The 21,397-nt window shown below is 31.4% G+C and overlaps 1 protein-coding gene across 2 annotated transcripts in view; it reads left to right on the top strand.

Moving 5' to 3' along the window:
* LOC148610884 (CLIP-associating protein 2-like) overlaps positions 1-20,011 on the top strand; it is a 35,113-nt gene extending 15,102 nt beyond the window's left edge. For both annotated transcript variants that reach the window (XM_088590737.1, XM_088590738.1), the window contains exons 15-35: positions 257-361; positions 750-800; positions 1,830-1,889; positions 2,893-2,996; positions 3,550-3,613; positions 3,895-4,058; positions 4,467-4,545; positions 5,060-5,104; positions 5,550-5,564; positions 7,279-7,422; positions 7,622-7,708; positions 8,243-8,358; positions 8,818-9,064; positions 10,283-10,355; positions 11,753-11,794; positions 13,313-13,373; positions 14,253-14,379; positions 15,260-15,388; positions 15,839-16,045; positions 17,790-17,906; positions 18,217-20,011. In XM_088590737.1, the coding sequence (XP_088446863.1) occupies positions 257-361; positions 750-800; positions 1,830-1,889; positions 2,893-2,996; positions 3,550-3,613; positions 3,895-4,058; positions 4,467-4,545; positions 5,060-5,104; positions 5,550-5,564; positions 7,279-7,422; positions 7,622-7,708; positions 8,243-8,358; positions 8,818-9,064; positions 10,283-10,355; positions 11,753-11,794; positions 13,313-13,373; positions 14,253-14,379; positions 15,260-15,388; positions 15,839-16,045; positions 17,790-17,906; positions 18,217-18,288 (2,109 nt within the window). In that variant the 3' untranslated portion in view covers positions 18,289-20,011. The remainder of the gene's footprint in view (positions 1-256; positions 362-749; positions 801-1,829; positions 1,890-2,892; positions 2,997-3,549; positions 3,614-3,894; positions 4,059-4,466; positions 4,546-5,059; positions 5,105-5,549; positions 5,565-7,278; positions 7,423-7,621; positions 7,709-8,242; positions 8,359-8,817; positions 9,065-10,282; positions 10,356-11,752; positions 11,795-13,312; positions 13,374-14,252; positions 14,380-15,259; positions 15,389-15,838; positions 16,046-17,789; positions 17,907-18,216) is intronic.
* The last annotated feature ends 1,386 nt before the right edge of the window (positions 20,012-21,397 follow it).

Below are 21,397 nucleotides of genomic sequence, written 5' to 3'. Positions count from 1 at the left end.
TATTTACCACTGTCAAAACTAGATTGACAACTACAACTCTACAACAACAATTCAATTATATCTGTTTTAATGCAACCATCAAATATATCTGTGAAAATTAGAATGATAAATCTTTGGAAGATCAATCATGGCATTGATTACAATGTTGACATAACATTTAAGAGAGTTCTATATAACCAGTGGAAAGTTCAACTATAGAGAAGTTAATGACATATATATTTGGACTTTTTATATACATTTTTATCTGTACTTTTAGAATCGTGGTCGTAGATATGATACATACGACTCTGATGACGCTGCCAGTGAGAATTCAAGTGTATGTTCAGATAGATCATTTGCATCCCTTGGCAAAACTTCAGAGGTAGGTACACTGAAATAAAAATATTACTTCATGATAACTTGTTAAATAAAGAATAATTGGTGTGATCATTACAGTTAAAAGTTTAAGTCACTATGTTTAAAGTTTTGAATAGTTTGTTTTATTGTGATAAAACAGAATGTGTTAAAAAGTTTGTTTTTGTATTGTATTTTATTAACTTAAGATTTAAGCATATAAAGGTCATAAAACATGTAATCATAAATTTCTTTCTAAGACACTTAAAGTACTATGAGATTGTACTTTAGAAGTGATACCCTTAACATCATTCCCATCACCACATCCATATAACTCAGTGTAGTATCTCAGTTCATTTCTGTGGTCAAGTTGATTCATTTTGTTGCTTTTTGCTTTTTTCTGCTGCTTCGTAAAGGCATCATCGGAATTTGAAAAATGGTACTATCGGCTTTCCACGCCCACGCAGGTACTTAGTTTTGTATATCTTGTGTTTCCATATAGGTTTCCTCTGAAATCATACGAGTGGTCATTCATGGTATTAACTAAAATTGGAAAATGTTTTTAAAAAAATTTATATAATAAAACTTTAACAAAAAAAAATCACCAACATTTTAACAATGTTATTATAGATTTTTGACATTTTAAGTGAATTACAAACTTATCTATCCAGGGGCATGTGTAGCATATCTGGTATGGCAGGAACTGCTGGAGCACTACAATAATTTTTGTTAGTTCGTCATGCAGTACCTGAATTTCTTGTAATAAATTCTTAAAAAACAAACTGTATTTTACTCGGTAACTAATTAAATCAAGTTCAAACATGTTATCATTACCCCTTCCATACCAATCTAGGGTGCTACGTCTCTGCTATGTACCTGATTTAAGTACCAGTAATGTTATGTAATTTGAAAGTTGCATTGTTATTATGTACCATGAATCACCATTGAGGTATGATACATTACTCTCTCTGTCATGATTGTTTTTTTGTGGCCATTTATTGTCAAATTAGTTTGCTGGTTTTTCTTGCGTTTGAGGAATTATTTTGTATTGTAAATGTGGTACTTTTAGGTTTGGTTACTTTAGTTTTGACCATGTATTTTTTCCTTTGATTTTAATATTGTAAAACATATATTATTGTTGTGTCTCTTGATATCAGTGTTTAGATATTGTAATCTCATATCAAAACCCAGAACGTACACGACAGACAAACTTAGTTTTGTCTGAATGAGACTTCAGACCCCTGATTTTGCAGAGGTCTGTAGCTTGTAAAAATGGTGATGGGCTTGTAAAGTTAGCCACTGCAGACCAGCAATCGCTATGTATAAATGTCTGAAATATGTATTTTTGGCCTACGTAGCTATTTAGAAACCCATGAAGTCTGTAGTAACTGATCTCTGATGTAAACCAGGTTTGTCTGTCTGTTGATCTCATCATCATACCAAATAAAGAAACATCACACTTCTTTATAATTAACTATTTTGATAAACACATGCAGCAACAAAAAGAAATGGAATCTTCCTCATCACCTCCTACAATAAAACCTGAAGATATAAAGGTACCTTGTTGTCATGGTTACTGTTTCATTATGTTTTGCTTTATTTCAACTATTCATCTTTGGGCTTCTAATTATTATTTTTATCTCTGAGCCCAATAATTTGTTTCTGTTTTTTGTAAAAGATGTACATGGGAACTTGTGTGATTTTGTCTGTTTAGTGTAAGATGAAACTGTTGTTAAATGTTTCTACGTCTGTATTACTTTAAACCAACTTATTTTTGCATTTGACAATATCAATTCAATTTCGCTGCTGTTTATTTTCTTGACTTACCGCTCTGTTTAACATTTATTCCATAATGAAAGAAGAAAATCATGGTAATATATTTTCGTGATTTTTTTTCTTGGTTCATTCACAAAGTTAGTGAAACGAAATCATGCATGAAAATAAGTTGGTTATCAATACATGTATTGTATTATATTTTTATTTTATAAACATATTTTCTTTTTTAAATGACGACTTCATTGATAATTTTCTTTCATTGTTTGGAACTGAAGTTTTTTTCTATTGTCATATTTGATATATTTTAAGCTGTATACAGTAAGTGTCAATATTTAATTATATCAACGTTATTGTATGGAAATAAACGTTATGATAATTTTTGTACTCATGACTTGAAGAGAGTTCATTTGATGTATTTTAGACCAGCTATTCATTTAGAAATTGTGAATGATTTGTTAATATCATCAAAGATTTAAGATTTCTATATTATCATAATATTAGCACAGGAAACATTTGTATGGCCCAACTACACCATGTTATCAATTTAAGAATAAATACATTAGGGAGTTCATTTGTAACATATATGGTTTACAGTTATTATAGATATGTATATTTCACTTTAACTTGATATCAAACCATGTTGAATGGTTAACGTTGTTTGTATAAAAGGAATAGCATGGTATTATATAGAACTATAAAATATATGTCTTCTTTTTATGTGAATTTTTTATCAAGTCTAGAGCATTAAGTTTTATTTTAATGTATGAATTATTTTGTTTTTAGGACACAGCAGAGATCATTTCCTTGTTAGGAAGTACTTCATCAGCTGACAGGAAGGATGGTTTAATTGCTCTCCAGAATTTATTACGATTAAATCGATATTTAACGTAAGTTTTTTTTCTCTAGTATGATTAAATAGATATCTAATACTAGATATCTTAATTTCAAAGATTCACGGAGATTTAAATTCCCATGTGTAATTTATTTTGATGGAGACCAAAATAAAAAATTCAGAAAATGATAGAAAGCAAAGAAAACTGAAACAGTAAACTAACAATTACTGAAAACTGTAGAAAAAAAATAGAAAATATATTTTTAGAAGCAAACTTGGCTTCACTAAAAATTATTGGTGCATGACCGAGGTGCTCATGTGAGGAAAACAAACTCTGCTTTTCTTAAAAGTAAAACCATAGAGGATATTCATTATCCAGACCAGACAATGGAAACAGACAAAATGCCTTAAATAACACAAATTAACTTATACTAAATACACTGAACAATCAATGTACAATCCAAACTCAAAGTGGAAGTATGGACTGGTTGCACTAAAAGGGTAAAGACTCTTAAAGATGTAGTAAATTGCATGTACCGGAAGATTGATTATTTTGATATTTAATTTATACAATCCATTAAATATTTTTTTTTTTATTTACACTTCAGGCGGGTAGAACTACGTAAAGTTATGGAGATATTTACCCGAATGTTCCATGACCCTGCCAGTAAAGTAAGTAGAATTTGTTTACAATGCTTAACAAAAACAAATTGAAGTAAAAATTCTTTTTTATTTTAAGTTTTTTTTTGTTCTGTCTGCCCATCCAACTTCGGGGCTTAGTAAATAAAAGATTGGAAGTGCTCCATTAATCTGGTCAATACATGTAAGACATTTATCATTATATACAAAGATCAATAAGATTTCTCATGATGCAGATAATATGATGACTAAACATTTCTCTTTGGTTTGTATATTAATGTTTTGATATTTATGAGTGTATTTTTGTATTTCAGGTTTTAAGTTTATTTTTTGATACCTTAGTAGACTTAGTTATAGTACATAGTAGAGACTTACACGACCATTTATATATGGTCTTAACAAAACTGATAACTAAAACTGGTGCAGACATGCTGGGCTCACAACAGACTAAAGTACAGAAATGTCTTGATTCTATAAGGTAACTTAAGTCCTAGAGTGAGTGATGATGGGACAAAAATTTATCTTACATAGTTCTTTATATTTCTTTTTCATTTTTTTGAAAAATGTTGAGGTGTAAAGATATATGAAACTGTAATTTCATCGTTTTCTATATTTTGAAATGAAACTCAGCTGGGCTACCAATAAAAAGTAAAATGTAAATTTGTATTGTTGATTGGTAGGGTGCAGAAAATAGGTTCCTTGTTCACTGCTGTTCAGAGACCAGAGTCTATTTTAAGTTCTGTTGGATTATTGATATTTCAAAGATTTCATGTTTAAACCAATGTTGCCATTCAGTGAAGAGCACCTTGTTGATTTGTCCTTATTTATGCCTTCTTTTAAAACATTTATATTTTTTTTTTAAATCTAACTCCAATTTATTTTCTAGGGATAACTTTCCATTCAATATGCAGTTTAATGTGATAACCAAATTCATAATAGATCAGACACAATCACACAGTTTAAAGGTAAGAATTTTGAGGGCAGTATATACATGTATTGTGTTCACACTTAGAATATATCTGTACACAGGTGTGATAATTGGAATATATCCAACACAGGTGTGATAGGAAATCATATAAAGCTTATGACACCAAGTATTCAACAAAAAGCTCTACATAACTCTCAATAGATACATGTATTTGCTTATGGTATTGTATATGGATGATTTGTGACATTCATTACTGTAGAACTGGTTTCCTGCAATCATCTTATTATTTCCAAATATTATTTTTTTAAATTAGTTTGATGACGAGTGTTTTAATAATTAGAAGAACTACATTTTTCATTGTCAAAATTCTGTTTAGTCTTTAAAACATGTTGAATAAATTTGGCATTGTGAGTAGTATGAAATTGATTGCAGTAGATCATTCTGCATCTGATGCTGCTACAAACTGATTGTTTTTGTTGAAGATTTTAACATTTCTTTTATTTTTCTTTCAATTTTGTTTTCTGTTATACTTTGAAACTAATACTTTGTAGAATTCCAATGTGAGAGATCTATCAGAAAGTCTAATCTCAGCCAAAGTATGTCCTGCAAAATCAGCTGTAGTCTAGTAGACAAGTAGTCTCCCTTGAAATGAGTTTTCTAATTGAAATGTTAACATGTTAGCTTCTACTAAAATCAAAATCACAACTTATTGATGATGTGGTGGTTGGGTGGTGTTCACATCATTATATCACGTCGTGTTGTTTGAATTCTTATTGATTTGGCATTAATGTCAGTTTCGTTTAGAAATTTAAAAAAATAAAAAGAAAAACAGTAGAGAATTATTTCTTCTAGTAATGTTAAGTACAAGGCCAAAACAGTCAGATTACATCTCCAAACTTTAAGATTCCTTGTTTAGAAATTGCCAACCTTTGTGAAGAAAGATTTAGTGACATTTTATAAAGTACAAAAATTTTGTACCGAACAATAATCATTTAATGTACATTTCACTTGTTACACCTTAAATCTGTTTTTGATTATTAGGCACTAACTGCTCAGGTTTGTATGACAATGTCCAATAACCCCATAATTCTGGTATCCAATACAAAACCTAAAAGCATGGGAATCATTAATTAGTAATGATAACTATGTATCATTAGGTATGGACTAAAATATATATTAATGAATTACTAATTCTAAAAATAATCAAAACAGAATTCTTTTAGAAACAAAGTGCAGAACACTTGAGAGCCCCCTTGAAAACCCTCTTGAGACCCCTATCCCCATGCCTCCGATGCACTTAGCTTTAGAGCTACGACTGGGTAATACACAGAAAATTGCTTGATTTATACCTCAATGCAGATGACATTACTTTATTTGCTGTCCATTGTGATGTTAGTAAATATAATTATGTGCCTTAGTAAAGAAAGGATTGTTAATGTCACTATATTTACAATTATTAACGTTAGAAGTACAGTACATAGGATTTTAATGATTTGATTCAGTCTGTTCAGTGTCTAGTTTTCATTATTTCACTTCAGTGTATCTATGATATTGTATCATGTTATGTATGAAAAGAAAAACTTGAAATATATCTGTTTTTCTTTCATGCTTTCTTGCAGCCGAAGGTAAATCATACTTTCTTCACCTTCTACCAACTTTTCTTCATTTTACGTTGTAATAATAACTGTTGTGCAAATCTGAAATTAGTTCACAGGAATTCACTTTTCACTTGTATATACATTTTAATTCTAACATGGCCAATTTCTTCAGATTTGTTCCTGATTATGATTTACAGAAAGCTAATGGTTACAATTTTTTGGTCTGTGTGTTGTATGTAGAAATTTGGTGTTGATTTCTGCTGACAAAATTCTGGGGATTTGCATGCTAAATTGTAACCATTCATTCCAGTAAAAATGTATATAGTTTAAATTCTATAAAGATTTTTATTCTCATTCATAAAATCTTTTTCCAACAACTGCACCTTTTTATATTTGTATATTCTTTTGAAATGAGTGAAAGTTTCATTTGATCAAAATATATCTTCACATATACTTACACATTATGAAGAAAAGTTCCTTGGTCACTTGGTGTGGGTGCCTGCTGCTTTGCCTATTGTGGAGATTCACATGGGACTAATCAGAATTTTACCTCTGTTGCTTCCCATGTTTGGTAATAAGTAAATTTCTCAGTTAATTATAAATAGAGCTTTTCCTGAATTAAATGTACAAAATCTATAATGTTAAAAACATGAAGTTGTCTTAGACTTTAATAATTTTAGAATCCTATTGTAAAGTTTTAATTTAATTAATTTGAGGTGTATTCCTCTTCATTTAGAATCCTATTGTAAAGTTTAGAATAATTTGAGGTGTATTACTCTTAATTAAAGCTGTTAACAACCAGATACTTTTCCTTTGCTTTGTGTGTTTCTCAGAGTGTAATACCTTCCCCCATGTTTAGGTCAGATTATTGGTCAGTAAAAGGGTGGGTGTCGCTTTATATGAATACAGAAGTTATTCATGATAACATTTTTTACATAATTTTATAAGATTGACTTGAAAGAATAAAATAAAGTAGTCACAATAGATAATGCTAAATCTTTAGGTCAACCTGTTCTGTTGTGTATAGTTGATTTATTTATAGCAGGCAGGGATGCATGGTTATGGAATTCAATACTTTTCTCACTATTTTCAGTAGAACAAAGTAACAACAGTTGATGAGGAAAGCTGTGATAAACTTTAAAAAAAAAAAAGAAACATTTAATTTATTTCAGGTGAAGTCAAGCCTATTGAACTTTTTACATAGTTTGGTCCAAGTGATGGATGTGTCAGATTTAATGAATTCCGCAGATTCTCGATTAGCTATCTCACGAATAATTAACTGGACCACAGAACCAAAGAGTGTTGAAGTTAGAAAGGTATGTTATCATTAAATCAGTATCAGTAAAGAAATTCCTAAAGCAAAATATGTGTAATAAACTGCCAGTATCTTAAGTCATTTAATCTAGTACAGGAAGATTCTTTATCCTAGAATATAGCACTGGTTCAAGTGATTACAATGTTTGACCATTTCTTGTCATCATGCTGAATGTTAATTTATTAGTTTGATATTTCCAGGGTGCTCAAGTGGTATTAATAGCATTATTTAATCTGAATCCTCCGGAGTTTTCCATGATGTTGTCATACTTGCCTAAAGCATTCCAAGTAAGTAGTACATGTCTGTTTAGTTTTGTGGTTTCCATTTATAAGCATATTTAGGTTTTTAAATTTCACCCTTGCACAAATGTGGATGGCTTGAACATCTGGATTGTCAAAAAAAAAATCAACATACCAACCTTTTCTTATGTATAATCTATTTGGATTTCTAGAACACCAATTTCTGAAACATTCAAATTTAAGTTCTACTTTCATATTTTTTTAATCTTAAGGAAACTTGTCAAAAGTTGAGTTACTAAGATTTAACCATGTTCTTACTCTAAACTGTAATGGAAGGGTTAAGGTGAAAACTACTTAGTACTAGAACCCAGTGTTTATGTAATTATTTTTATTAATGATAAGTGGTTAGAATTAAAGTTTAAGCTCTTATTACAGGTACATGTATTTCAGTATAGAATACTTTATGGAATGAAATGTTCAATGTGATTTGAAGGTAGAAAATGTACAAAATTTTCAGTTTTATTCCTGTGAGAGTCAACCCAGATTTACTGCTTTATTTATCTTATTATTTTATCTTTACAGGATGGTGCAACGAAAATATTACATAATCACATTCGTAGTGCTAGTCACGAAAGTGATGTACTGTCTCCTAGAAACGTTACCAGTCCTCCTCAAAACAGAAGTAGACCCCCATCACGGTACAATTTTATTACTTCCTTGTAAAAAAATTGCTATGAGATATAGTACTATATCTGTCTGTCCGTCTGTCTACACAACCACCATTTAAACATGCTTCTGTCAACACCTTTTATTGGATTTGTAGTCAATTTTTTAAGGAAAATATAGAACTCTATCAGTGTTCAAGAATGTAGGTAAAAGAAAAAGTTCACAATAGTATTTAGAAATTTGTTTAACATCCTGCAAATTTTGTGTATTCTTTGACTGTGAGAATGTAAAACCTAGTGAAGTTAACAAAGTCAGATGTTTAAACACTTAAATATTATCATTATTCTAGTACTATAACAATGTACTCAGATCCTTTGCTTGATCCCTCTGAGTACATTGTATTAATAACAGAACAAAGTGTTTAAAACATAAACATAAAATGTTGTTACAAGATTACCTGCTACCAATAGCTAATAAATCTTAAATTCCAGGAATGAACATCCAGACGAGTTGGAAACAGAGAATATGAATCCTGAGGATATTTATAATTCTATTAAAAAGACTTCAGCTGACATTCAGAATCTTTCTATAAATAGTAAACTTGACAGTTATGATGGTGTTAAGAAAAAAATGGACTTTACTTCTCAGGACAGTGGTATTCAGGATTTACGGAATGATAGTCCTGATGCTGTCGATGGCAGGAAACCACATTATAATCCTTCACATTACCAAGATGAGGTGCGTTACCTCCCCTTACTACAAAGGGAATTGAATTAATGAATTTGAGAGAAATGATACATAAGGTCTCACTAACCACTTCCGGGTCAAATGGCCACCCCCCTATGTAGTACCAAAAACACACTGAACCTAGACATATGCATTGTAAGTGCATTATTTGTGTGTATTATGATTAAAAGTAGTCAAAATAAAGCTGAGAATGTGTACTTAAAAATCATATATGTAATTAACTACAAAAGTGTATGAATATTGTTTACATGTGTGAGTAATTTGCCTCCATGCTGTCAGTTAGCAGAACAGGTAAAAATGTGGATTTTCAGTATTATTTATTCAAGTAAATTTTGTGAAGAATTTCTACTATTATTGTACCAATAGCATAATGATTTTGGAAGCCTTATTTTCCAAGCTTCGCAACGGTATGCAGCTTTAAGATGTCATTTGTCCTGGGAATTCACAGTGAGACTTTTTGAAAATTACTTTTTTAACATGTGAAGTAATGGAAACGTTAGAAGTGGTTAGTGAGACCTAAATATAAAAATATAAATATGTTACCGGTTTCTGCTGTTGTGATATAGGATAAAGGCAGTGGTTCAGATTTGTGTTGGTCCCAAGTCCAGGACCCACAATTTTTTTTATCTTAGTCCTGGACCCTCAGCCTTTTAAATTACACTTAATTGTCAACTTCGATTTTCCTCAAGTAGACCATAGATTTGAAACTTGGAAATGTCAAGGACTTTCCACTCTTGAAAGTATTGAACGCCTGAATTGAAGTTGAATTTATACCTTTGCTGTAAACATACATAAAGAAAGAGCAGGAAATCAAAAAAACATGCAAATCATACACTGAAAAACAAGTGTAATTACGAGTTAAAATAGAAAGACAATAGACTTATTACTTTTATGACACCAAGGTCTCAACATTACAACTGTTTTAAAAGTTTATGGTGTTTTTAACAGTTCTTTTATATTCACCCAACTTGAAATATAGAAGTAGTTGAGAATGGCAGTTATTGTCTTAGAATAATATACACTGTTGAAAGTGTCATATTATCAGGTAAATAAAGAGACATTCATCCTGATGTTATACATTATCAATTAAATCTCTCCATAAGAAAGTTAGACAAGGTAGTGCTGGGTGACCCATTTAAAATCCTTATGAATACTGATTTTTTTTCTTTTTCTTTAAATAAATGATATGATTCCTTTTCTTTTTATCAGAATACATTAAATGGTTTGAACCGATCACGATTGGCTGATCCTGATTTTGATGAAGGGGAGTCTTTCAATGAAGGTATGTATGATCTATAGGTACCTGGTCTGGTTGGGGTAGAAGAAGTTTTCTCACACTGTCAATATAGACTTATCTGTCATTTGGCATGAGGTATCTCTTCATTAGGTAGTTTCTTCATGTGATAAAGTGAATTTATTATTTTAGATCGTATTTAAACTTGAATAGGTTATAACTTAGTAATAGGAATACCTTATATATTTTGTGAATACAATAAGTTGGCCTTTTTGTTTTAGTTATAATGTTTTTGTTATAGAAATAGAGTCTTTCTGTCTTCCTAAAGGTTTGTGAAACAAATTATATCCAGCCATATCCTGCTGTAATCTAGATGTACCATGCTATTTGGGAAACAGATTTTACTGTTTATAGACCAGTTCATTTGGGAACCTGGATTTTTGTCTCTATTGTAGAGTCAGGATTCAGAAATTAATGTTCCTGTTTGCATATTGTTATCCTGCAATCTTGTTCAATCAAAATTTACAGGAAAAAAGTATGGATATGTTAAAATACAACAAATGCATCAACCTATAATTAAAATACAGAACAGTAAATCAGAGATTAAGATAAGGTGACAAAAATTTACAGCGTGTAGTATAGTTAACATCAGGAAATAAGAGTCTTCCATTTTGATCTGATGAAATGCCTTTGGTAGTAAACTGGACAATCAACAAGGAGATTTAAACTTTCTTTTATATCAGATATTTAATCTAAGTTTAATAAGAACTTTAAATATCCTTGTTTAGTTAACTACATAGTTAATGACATCAGGGGATTGTCATTTAATCCAAGGAAGACTGCCTCTATTCCCTGAAGTTAATTATATTACTTGCTATAAAATATCCTGTTGAAAATTCATCAATATTGAGTAAAGGACCAATTTGACATCATAACTTAATGGCCAGGAAATCATTGTTCCCATTCTAGTGTTAGAAATAACTGGGATTATGAGGGGTTTTTATAAATAAATCATGTATTGCAGGATAACTTTGTGACTTTTTTCTTATTTAGTATATTTCTGCAGATTTTATAGGAAGCAGCTACTTCTTTAAATACTATTTTTTATATAATTTTACAGTAGACATCATTTATATTATATATTTGACATATGTAGATGAGTGACCGTGTTGCTTGATTCAACCATTCAGTCATATAGTATAAGATCATTCATATATTCATGGCTGCTTGTGGAATTTATTATAGGTTTAGGGACTAACTTTATAACATCACCATGCTTCAGTGCTAGTCATTCTTTTGATAAAAGCTTGAAGACACTATCTTTTTTACCATCAATAAAATGTAAACAGAAGTTTATTATACAGGATACTATCCCCATGATTTCTAAAATTTCAAATCTCCCATATGATTGTTTATACTGATTATAAAATTTTCCTGCCCTACAGAGCCGTGGAAAGCCTTATTAGGAATATCTCAGTACGAGCCGGGTAATATTTTATTGTGTGGTGGTGTTTCCAAAGGATTGTGGTTACCTCCCTTTTATTAACATTACTGACACTGGCTTACCTGTTTTCATTGTTAAATACAGAATTTAGAACTGTGCAGGGTCTGTTACTTACTGTTAATCAATATTTTTTTTCCATTTTTATGGCTAAAGTTTTCAAAAAAAATTTGTTGGCTCTTAAGACCTTATGGATTCTTATGCAGTAGTATTTGTAAGAGTCATGCATACTGTGTAATATGTGTGACACCCAACAAAAGGCTTCACATTATTATTTTTTGTTATAAAGTTTTTTTGTGGGTCTTAATGATAAAATTCATGATCATTTATTCTAATCTGTCTGTTCACATAGTTTCTATTGCATATAGTTGTCACTTACAGAGTTATTGCCCTTTCTTTTTAATTCTACAACACAATCTATATAATGTTTATCTATGAAGAACAAGGGTTTTATGAAAAGCCACATGTTACTTTCTGTTAACTCTAACATTTTAAACAAAAAAAATGAAAGTTGGTTATTATTGTAACAGGTCAGATAGTGTCAGTATATTATAAAGATCAGACTTTGAACTTTTACTGTACTTTGAAATAAATATTTAAATGAAAATCCCAATATTTTCACCAAGAACCTAAAGTTGGTAATACACAAAGTTGACTTGTTCTATGTTGTAATAACGGCATGTATCAAATAAATATCTTGTCTTCTAACTTTTACATCTCATATTAATGTTTACTGCCGGATATATAGCAGGTTTATTTCATTATTAGGTTAAAGAATAAAAAAGTCTTCAAATGTTGTAAAAAAGTCAAGAACCAGAAAGGTTTTTGAAATATTCTATTGTAAAGCATATGTTAAGGAGAGTATTTCATTTGATTTTCATTTCTGTGTTTTTTTTTAAGTATTGAAGATTTTTTTTATCTAAAAGGACAAAAACTTGTTCTTCAAAAGACTTTTTGAATAATGCAAAGATGTGATCATTTTAAAACTTGACATTGAGTTTTTGAAAGCATGGTGTTAGAGAGTATCAGCATGAAAAATTACACTAGACGTGTTGTTTCAAATTAAATATGGCATGCAGTTCCTAAAGATGAAAATTATAAATTTTGTCAGCATCTCACAACTTAATTCTATATGCTGTTCATTGCATGATAGTTGCTTTATATTTTCTTTATTCAATGCTAAATAATTATCTCATTTGAAACATTTGATATAATGATATTGAAGATAATTTTTTTTAGTAATGCCCAGCTCAATGCTGTAATGTCCTGCCAAAATCAATACATGATATACAGTTAGTTGCTGTGCCAAGAGACTAATTAAGCTTATCTGTAGCAATGTATATGTTTTCATGCTTAATTTTGTGTTTACTAATTGTTCATTTATATATCATGAAAATCAGGATCAATGTTTTTGTTTCCACTCTTTTATTTGGTTTCATTCTGTCAATGCTGAATCTTTAGTTAAATTCATCATTCATAATTTTCACTTATATTTTTTTTCCAGATTTTTCAGAAAACGACATAATCTCTGATATTTTAAAAGAGTTGTCTAACCATAATGAAAGGTAAAATGTTGAATTTTTTAATCCTCAACATCAATTGATAGAAAAAATAGCCTAGATTTTAATGAAACAAATTCTTGGCAAAGTTGTTCAAACTTATATTATTTATCAGTTGAATGAATGTTTTTCCGACGCAGTTGGTATAGTTTCGCTTTTTACCCTTTGACCTTAAGGACGCTCTTCTATGTAAACGCAAGTCATCTGATCGTAATTCTGTTTTCCAATTGGCCAAATACTGATAAATTAGTGGCGTACAAAAAAACTGTATAGAACATTTGAAATTACATGTCGTGTTATTTTCTTGAAAGAAATGTAGGAATTTCGAAGTAAAAGGAACAAAATTTTACTGCGTCGGCTATCTTTTTTTAATGATAGTACTTGTTTTTAAATGTGACTTTATTTTTGTTTTCTATTGTTGTTATTGTTTAACTTTTTCTGATGTTAACTTCCCTGATCAAACATCAACAATTACAATGAAAGGACTTTAACATTGTCAATAAACAGAATGATGTCAGATTTGTAGCTCTGGACAGAAAATCATATCTCGCCCTATTGAGCTCATTTATAATTTCTGTCTCATCTTCGAAATTGATGTTATTCTGTATATCTTGTTGAAAGGTTGTGTTATGCGGTTTGAACTCCACATAAATGATAATTGGTATAGTTTGAATTCTTTCTAATAGATAACTTGTGTAGATAGAACTAAACACAGTAGATATTTGATATAGTGTGAACTTAAAGTGTTACATGATTTATTTTCTAAAAGTCACTTTACAATGGATACCAACTGTTATAATTTTATTAAGTGGAAATATGATATGTATTTTCTGACTTGAGTTGTGTGAAGAACCAGCTAGATAAGTCATTTGTGTTACCTTTCAGGAATGATGAAAGAGAAGAATCTATGAAACAGTTAATCAAGTTGACCCGTGAGGGAACATTTGGGTTGTGGGATGAACACTTTAAAACAATATTGTTAATTTTACTGGAAACCTTAGGTGATAACGATGTAAGTATTGGGATGGGCAAGCTTGTTTAATTATAAGACACTTATTGTGAAGATAATTGATAGGTACCAATTTTCGTGGGTTAGGGAAAAATTATCAGTTCATGGATTCTTGAATTTGTGGACTTTAAACTCTATAGGACAAACAAATGATAAATTTCCTTTTCGTTAGGATAAAATTTCATGGTTTACCAAACCCATGAAAACCACGAAAATTGGTACCCCACGAACAATAATACTTTCACAGTATTACAGAATGTGTAATCTTGATACTATTCTGAAACTCTGTAAAATTACAAGCGAATATAGTAATGTTTAGACCAATGTGACTGAATGAGTGTTGTTATCAATAAGGAACAAGTTGTACTTATGACTGTGTCTAGAGTAAATGTAAGAAGTTTCTTATGGTGTTCTATTCTAAACTAGAATACACTTATATGGTAGTGGCACCCATAATTAAAACAAGTAGGAAGTTTATTGTAAAGAGATAAGTTTTTGTCTTGCCTGCAATGAATCCTGCAAAAAGCAAGACTAAGGTGTTGTGTTTCTGGTGTTCTGGTTAAGATTTTCATGTTATGTTTTCTGATTATGTCAGTTTGATATGAACCACTTATGCTAGGTCAATTATATTTGGTCAGCAGTTGCATTAGCGTCACTCTACTACAAATCTGTATTTTGTGCACATGCCTCCGCAGTCCATTGACTTCCAGATTATTACTTGGTCACAATTCCATATATGCAAACAATTAACTCATCATCAATCAAGTTTTGAATAACAGCGTCCATGTTTGACAGGCGAGACTTATCTCGGTGATTACAGTTTATTGGTTTGCTAGCTGTTGTTTACAGTATATTCTTTAAAAGTTTGATTTTTTACTTTCAGATCCAAATAAGAGCATTAGCATTGAAATGTTTACGTGAAATTTTACGTCACCAGCCTCGTAGATTCTGTGATTATGCCGAGTTGACAACTCTAAGGATTTTAGAGGCCCATAAAGACCCAGACTGGAGGGTAGATATCATTAGATTTATTACTGTTAATTTTAGGTTCTATTATTGAAACCAGATATAGTTATACAATATAATTATTAATACTGACATCATTGTTTTTATAATTTGACTATGTAAGAGTCTGTAAATAGCTATCACTAAAATGACATTTTGGCCTGGAAATGCAAATTTGAAACTTTTTCTGACCTGATGGTATTACTACAATGTGTACATGTATCATCAGGTGTATTGTAGATATTGTCTTATGAACAATTACATACATTACAGAGAAAAATTAAATCACTTAAAAAATAGTTTATAAATGTATTATGTCCATCCGACACAGATAATTGTTGATCTGATTTTTGAAGTTACTCCTATGAAGAAAGGGAAACAGTCATTCTGTGACGCCAAATTAGGAATTTTTAGATAAATTTATTAAAGAATTTATGAGTGTGTTTTGAATATTCAGGTACAGAAGGCAGCTGATGAGTGTGCAGAGACATTAGCTAATTATATTCCTCCAGAACAATGTATTAGAATACTCAGTCCTATAGTTCAGTCAGCATCACATCCTATCAATCTAGGAGCCATTAAAATGCAGACTAAAGCTGTAGAAAGAATGCCGAATGATGCCCTAGAGAAGAAATTAACTGATATCATTCCTGGTCTGGTCAAGGTAATTTTATCTCAGTTTTAATCTTTTTTTAAAAATTGCATCTTGGTATTGTTTGAAATTCTTTAAAAGAAAACTGTAGAAAAAGATGGCATTAGAATCATACAATAGAAGACCATATAAACCATGGTCTGTTGTCTGGGGTTAGGACCAATAATGGCAATGGTCTGTTGTCTGGGTGTTAGAACGGATGATTACAATGGTCTGTTGTCTTGGGTTAGAACCGATGATTACAGTGGTCTGTTGTCTGGGGTTAGAACCGATGATTACAGTGGTCTGTTGTCAGAGGTTAGAACTGGTGATTACAGTGGTTTGTTGTCTGGGATTAGAACCGATTATTACAGTGGTCTGTTATCTGGGGTTAGAACCGATGATTACAGTGGTCTGTTGTCAGAGGTTAGAACCGATGATTACAGTGGTCTGTTGTAAGAGGTTAGAACCGATGATTACAGTGGTCTGTTGTCTGGGGTTAGGACCAATAATGGCAATGGTCTGTTGTCTGGGTGTTAGAACGGATGATTACAATGGTCTGTTGTCTTGGGTTAGAACCGATGATTACAGTGGTCTGTTGTCTGGGGTTAGAACCGATGATTACAGTGGTCTGTTGTCAGAGGTTAGAACTGATGATTACAGTGGTTTGTTGTCTGGGATTAGAACCGATGATTACAGTGGTCTTTATCTGGGGTTAGAACCGATGATTACAGTGGTCTGTTGTCAGAGGTTAGAACCGATGATTACAGTGGTCTGTTGTCTGGGGTTAGAACCGATGATTACAGTGGTCTGTTGTAAGAGGTTAGAACCGATGATTACAGTGGTCTGTTGTCTGGGGTTAGAACCGATGATTACAGTGGTCTGTTGTCAGAGGTTAGAACCGATGATTACAGTGGTCTGTTGTCTGGGGTTAGAACCGATGATTACAGTGGTCTGTTGTAAGAGGTTAGAACCAATGATTACAGTGGTCTGTTGTCTGGGGTTAGAACCGATGATTACAGTGGTCTGTTATCTGGGGTTAGAACCGATGATTACAGTGGTCTGTTGTCAGAGGTTAGAACCGATGATTACAGTGGTCTGTTGTCTGGGGTTAGAACCGATGATTACAGTGGTTTGTTGTTTGGGGTTAGGAACAGATTATTGCAATGGTCTGTTGTTAATGGTTAGAAACGATGATGGCTATGGTTTGTTGTCAGAGGTTGCAACTGATGATGGCAATGGTCTGTTGTCAGAGGTTAGAACCGATGATTACAGTGGTCTGTTGTCTGGGGTTAGAACCGATGATTACAGTGGTTTGTTGTCTGGGGTTAGGAACAGATTATTGCAATGGTCTGTTATCTAGGGTTAGGAACAGATTATTGCAATGGTCTGTTATCTGGGGTTAGGACCGATGATTGCAATGGTCTGTTGTTAATGGTTAGAAACGATGATGGCTATGGTTTGTTGTCAGAGGTTGCAACTGATGATGGCAATGGTCTGTTGTAAGAGGTTAGAAAAGGTGATGGCAATGGTTTGTTATGTGGGGTTAGGTCCGATGATTGTATTGGCCTGTTGTCAGGGGTTAGAACTGATTATGGCAATGGTCTGTTGTTTGGGGTTAGGAACGGATCATTGCAGTGGTCTGTTGTCTGGGGTTAGGAGCGATGATGGCAATGGTAGTACATTTGTTTGTTTTATTTAGTAATGTGAATGGGGAAATTAAACTTCTAAAAAATGTTATTTGATCATTAGATTGATTTTTGTGTACATTTGATAGGCCTATGATGATCCAGTTAGTACTGTTAGAAAATCAGCTGTATTCTGTCTGGTAGCCATCCATACTAAAGTCGGAGAAACCATATGGAATTATCTGACTAAACTTAATTATAGTAAAGTAAGTAATGACTTTATACTGTTATAAATTTATAGAATTGAAAGAATGTGAAGTTAGAGTTGGTTATGTCATGTTATCTTTTTGATGAAAGTCTTTCTGTTGTTAATTACTAGTTAGATAGAGGAGTTAGTTATTATTTTAATCAAGTTTTTAGATGACAGTATTGGATTTATTTTATTTTTAATTTTAATCCTAAAATTTACGATCAATTGATATTTACTTGTTATTTCATTAATAAATCAAGAACTAACTTTATTGAGTTTCAGATTGTTTAAAAAAATATTTGAATGTGTAAGGATTTTTGTTTCAGGTAAAGTTATTGAATTTATACATCAAGAGAAATCAACAAAAGGAATCTGAGAAGAAGATGGGAGAAACATGAATGTTTTAAATCAAACTTAGGTTAATAACATTTCCAGTCATTTTATTCAAATTAAATGTGATCAAACTTCCAAGCCTTTCCACAAACCTCAGACAATTCATTTTGATTGGTTAGCTAAAGCCATGTGGTTATGTTGCCATGATGTGTTGCGCTATTTGATTGGACAGAAGTTGCTCACATCACTGACTGTGATCTGTGTGTGCTTGATCAAATGTAACAGTAATTTTAATTGGTTGAGTGAACAAATAGGACAGACTATGTATTTATTTCTTGTATACGTGTATATCGATGCTAGTCCTGTGTTTTTATCAAAATATTGAAGGCTTTGACCTTTTGTTGATATTAGTGTTGGATATTATTATTTAAGTTAATATATGCACATGAACTTTGACTTCCAATAAGTATATCCTCAGTATTATACCGCACTCTATAGTCCAGTAGAACTATTAACTTTAAAGTGTCTTAGATTCTTCATATACACAAGGTCTTTCTCTTTAGGTGATGTTTTGAAGGTGCTCTTTGACAGAAAGATAACATTATTTTCTCTTAAGATTACAATCACTACTATCATAGACCTTAGAAATATATTACATAAAAGTTTAGCATAACTTAATCATGACTAGTAATGATAAAATGTATTTTTTAAGTAATTTATAGGTTATTGTAAATGATAGTGACAATAAATTGACATAAAGATAAGCCAAGCTGAAGGTTATGGATGAGCCCATCAATAATCAACTATATTCTTGTCACTGATTTTGTCAATGTAAAAAAAGTTTGTTTTCACCACACTTTATTATATTCTCTCGGTAAATGATCTTATTGCAGTGATCTCCTCTTGGCACAAGGCATATTGTAAGTCCAGATGATTTTAAACTTTGATGATGTGATCTGTTTTATACTTTATTGTACTTAAGAAACACTTTTTATTGGTAATGAAGTGTATATGTTGTATTTGTTTGTGTCAAGAGTGATGGAACTAGAAAGTTTTGTATGAATGTTGTGGAAGTTTCATGTACTTAGCATGGTCGATTTTAATGGTAATTTTTTAAGTGTGTAAGATGGAGTCTTATCATATACTGCAAGATGTGGTTGTTACACTTTAAACAGGGTGTGCATAATCTAAGTGCTCTAATGGTTGTATGCCATCTATATTAAAAGAAAGGAAAGAAATATGTATATTTTTTTTTAAATGAAAAAAAAAATCATAAGGATTTATCTCATATGCTCCTGTTGCAACTTATTTTATACAATAAATGTTTTCCAAGGAGGTTTTGGGACCTATAGTCAGCATTATGAAATTGTGAGAACAATTTAATTTAATTGAATGTTGGTTGTTTAAAATTAAAGATAGTATTTAAGTGATAATTACTTCTTCTATTAATTTTTATGTACTTACAGAAGTGTTTTGTTTGATAAGTTTTTTAAGCAATTTAAGCTCTAGAAAGTTATTTAATTTTACAAACAATTTTAAACAAAATGATCACATACATTTTCCATCCATTTCCTATAACATAAAGGTTTTAGCTTGTACAGCATTTGTAAGTATACATGGTTTAGCAGTTTTTGGTTTAGCTTGACAGTGATTTGAGAGTTGTGAGGGAGCTATTTTAGGCTGTATGTACATGTATGCATGTGTGTATTGTTGTGCTTTATATGTACAATCTTGTGTAGATATCAATACACTGGTATAATAGAATACCAATAAAATAACTCTAACCTAGTTCTCTTGTCTCTATGCCAAAAGTTGAATGCTCTATGCTGAAATAAGTGATCCCAGAATATGTTAACTTTTTTAGATATTATCCCACAGTCAGATATAACAGTCAGTAAATGTCTACCTTTTGAATAGTTAACTTTACATTCCCACTTAACTCCCTTGCAACATCTTATTTGTCATTTACCAGTAATGCAAATTCAATGTCAATGATAAGATAATTTAAAGGTTTACAAATTATAATAAATAAAGAAATAATGAGGCATCGAAAAAGAAGGACAATACACAGACATCAGAATCCAAAGACATTGGCAACACATGAAAGCAGGAAACACAGACAATCTACATACACAATGTAGACCACAGAATACTATAACATAAATCATCTTATTTCTCTTGATTTATTGTTGTTGTCATTGACCAATTATACAAATGTAATGAAAAAGCTTTTCAGATTTTGTTTACATAATTGCACATCATATTAGGTGGACAATTTAGACATCAGGATCCAAGACATGACCAACACATGAAAACAGGATACAATTTACATCCACAACAGAATATAATACAATAACATATAAAAAGTGAAGAAAAAAAATCCAGAAAAAATAGGAACTTCCATTCTGAACTTTCTCTAAAAAAACAAATGGGAGTGAAATCAGGTGCTTTGGAAGGGTAAACATATCTCCTGGTTGTTCAATGAAGACCAATGGATGGCCTTGGGCTGACATTTTCATCCCAGTGCGGTTTTTGTCTCTGAGACATATTCACCATACCTATTCTCGTTACATCTTTCTCCATCAGTGGCACTGGTCACAAATACGAGTGGGTAAAATCAGTGAGACCCAAGATGATCCATTGTAAAAAATTAAACATCATATGAATATAGAAACAGATAAAAACAGACAACAGTGGTAGAGAGTTTTTCCATAGGTGAGTGATGGGCCGAAAAACCATCATATCAATGCACCCTATTATTTAAAGAGAGCCTTTTTGATTAATTTTATGGCTATTGGTAAAGATGGTGCGCCTATACGGACAAGTTGCTTACACTCAGTGGATTATGTTCAGACTAGTTTGCTTTGATGAAACAAAAGAATGTATTGAAAGTGTGACAAATAAAGTATTTTTTGGACAAGCACTTCCGCCATGTCATAATTACTTGTCAAAACCGGCATATCATTATTATGTATAGTACCCAGTCTTTTGGCCAGTTTGTTATAACCACTGTCTCTCGAACTGTTGGAATATTTTGTAAAAAAGGCCTTAAGAAATTTTCAGTGGAAGATAGCACTTGGTTATTGTAATTTCGTTTTTCGTTTCTGCGCGCCCGTTTCTGAGTATTTGGATTTCTAGCAGCAAAAATGGGACTTGTCATATAATCTTTAAAGA

This window comes from Perna viridis, chromosome 7 (assembly GCF_037379345.1).
Source record: "Perna viridis isolate PV_CMFRI_1.1 ecotype Kerala chromosome 7, ASM3737934v1, whole genome shotgun sequence".
NCBI lineage: Eukaryota > Metazoa > Mollusca > Bivalvia > Mytilida > Mytilidae > Perna > Perna viridis.
Note: the sequence above shows the minus strand (reverse complement) of the source record. Positions and strands in the feature narration are given on the sequence as shown.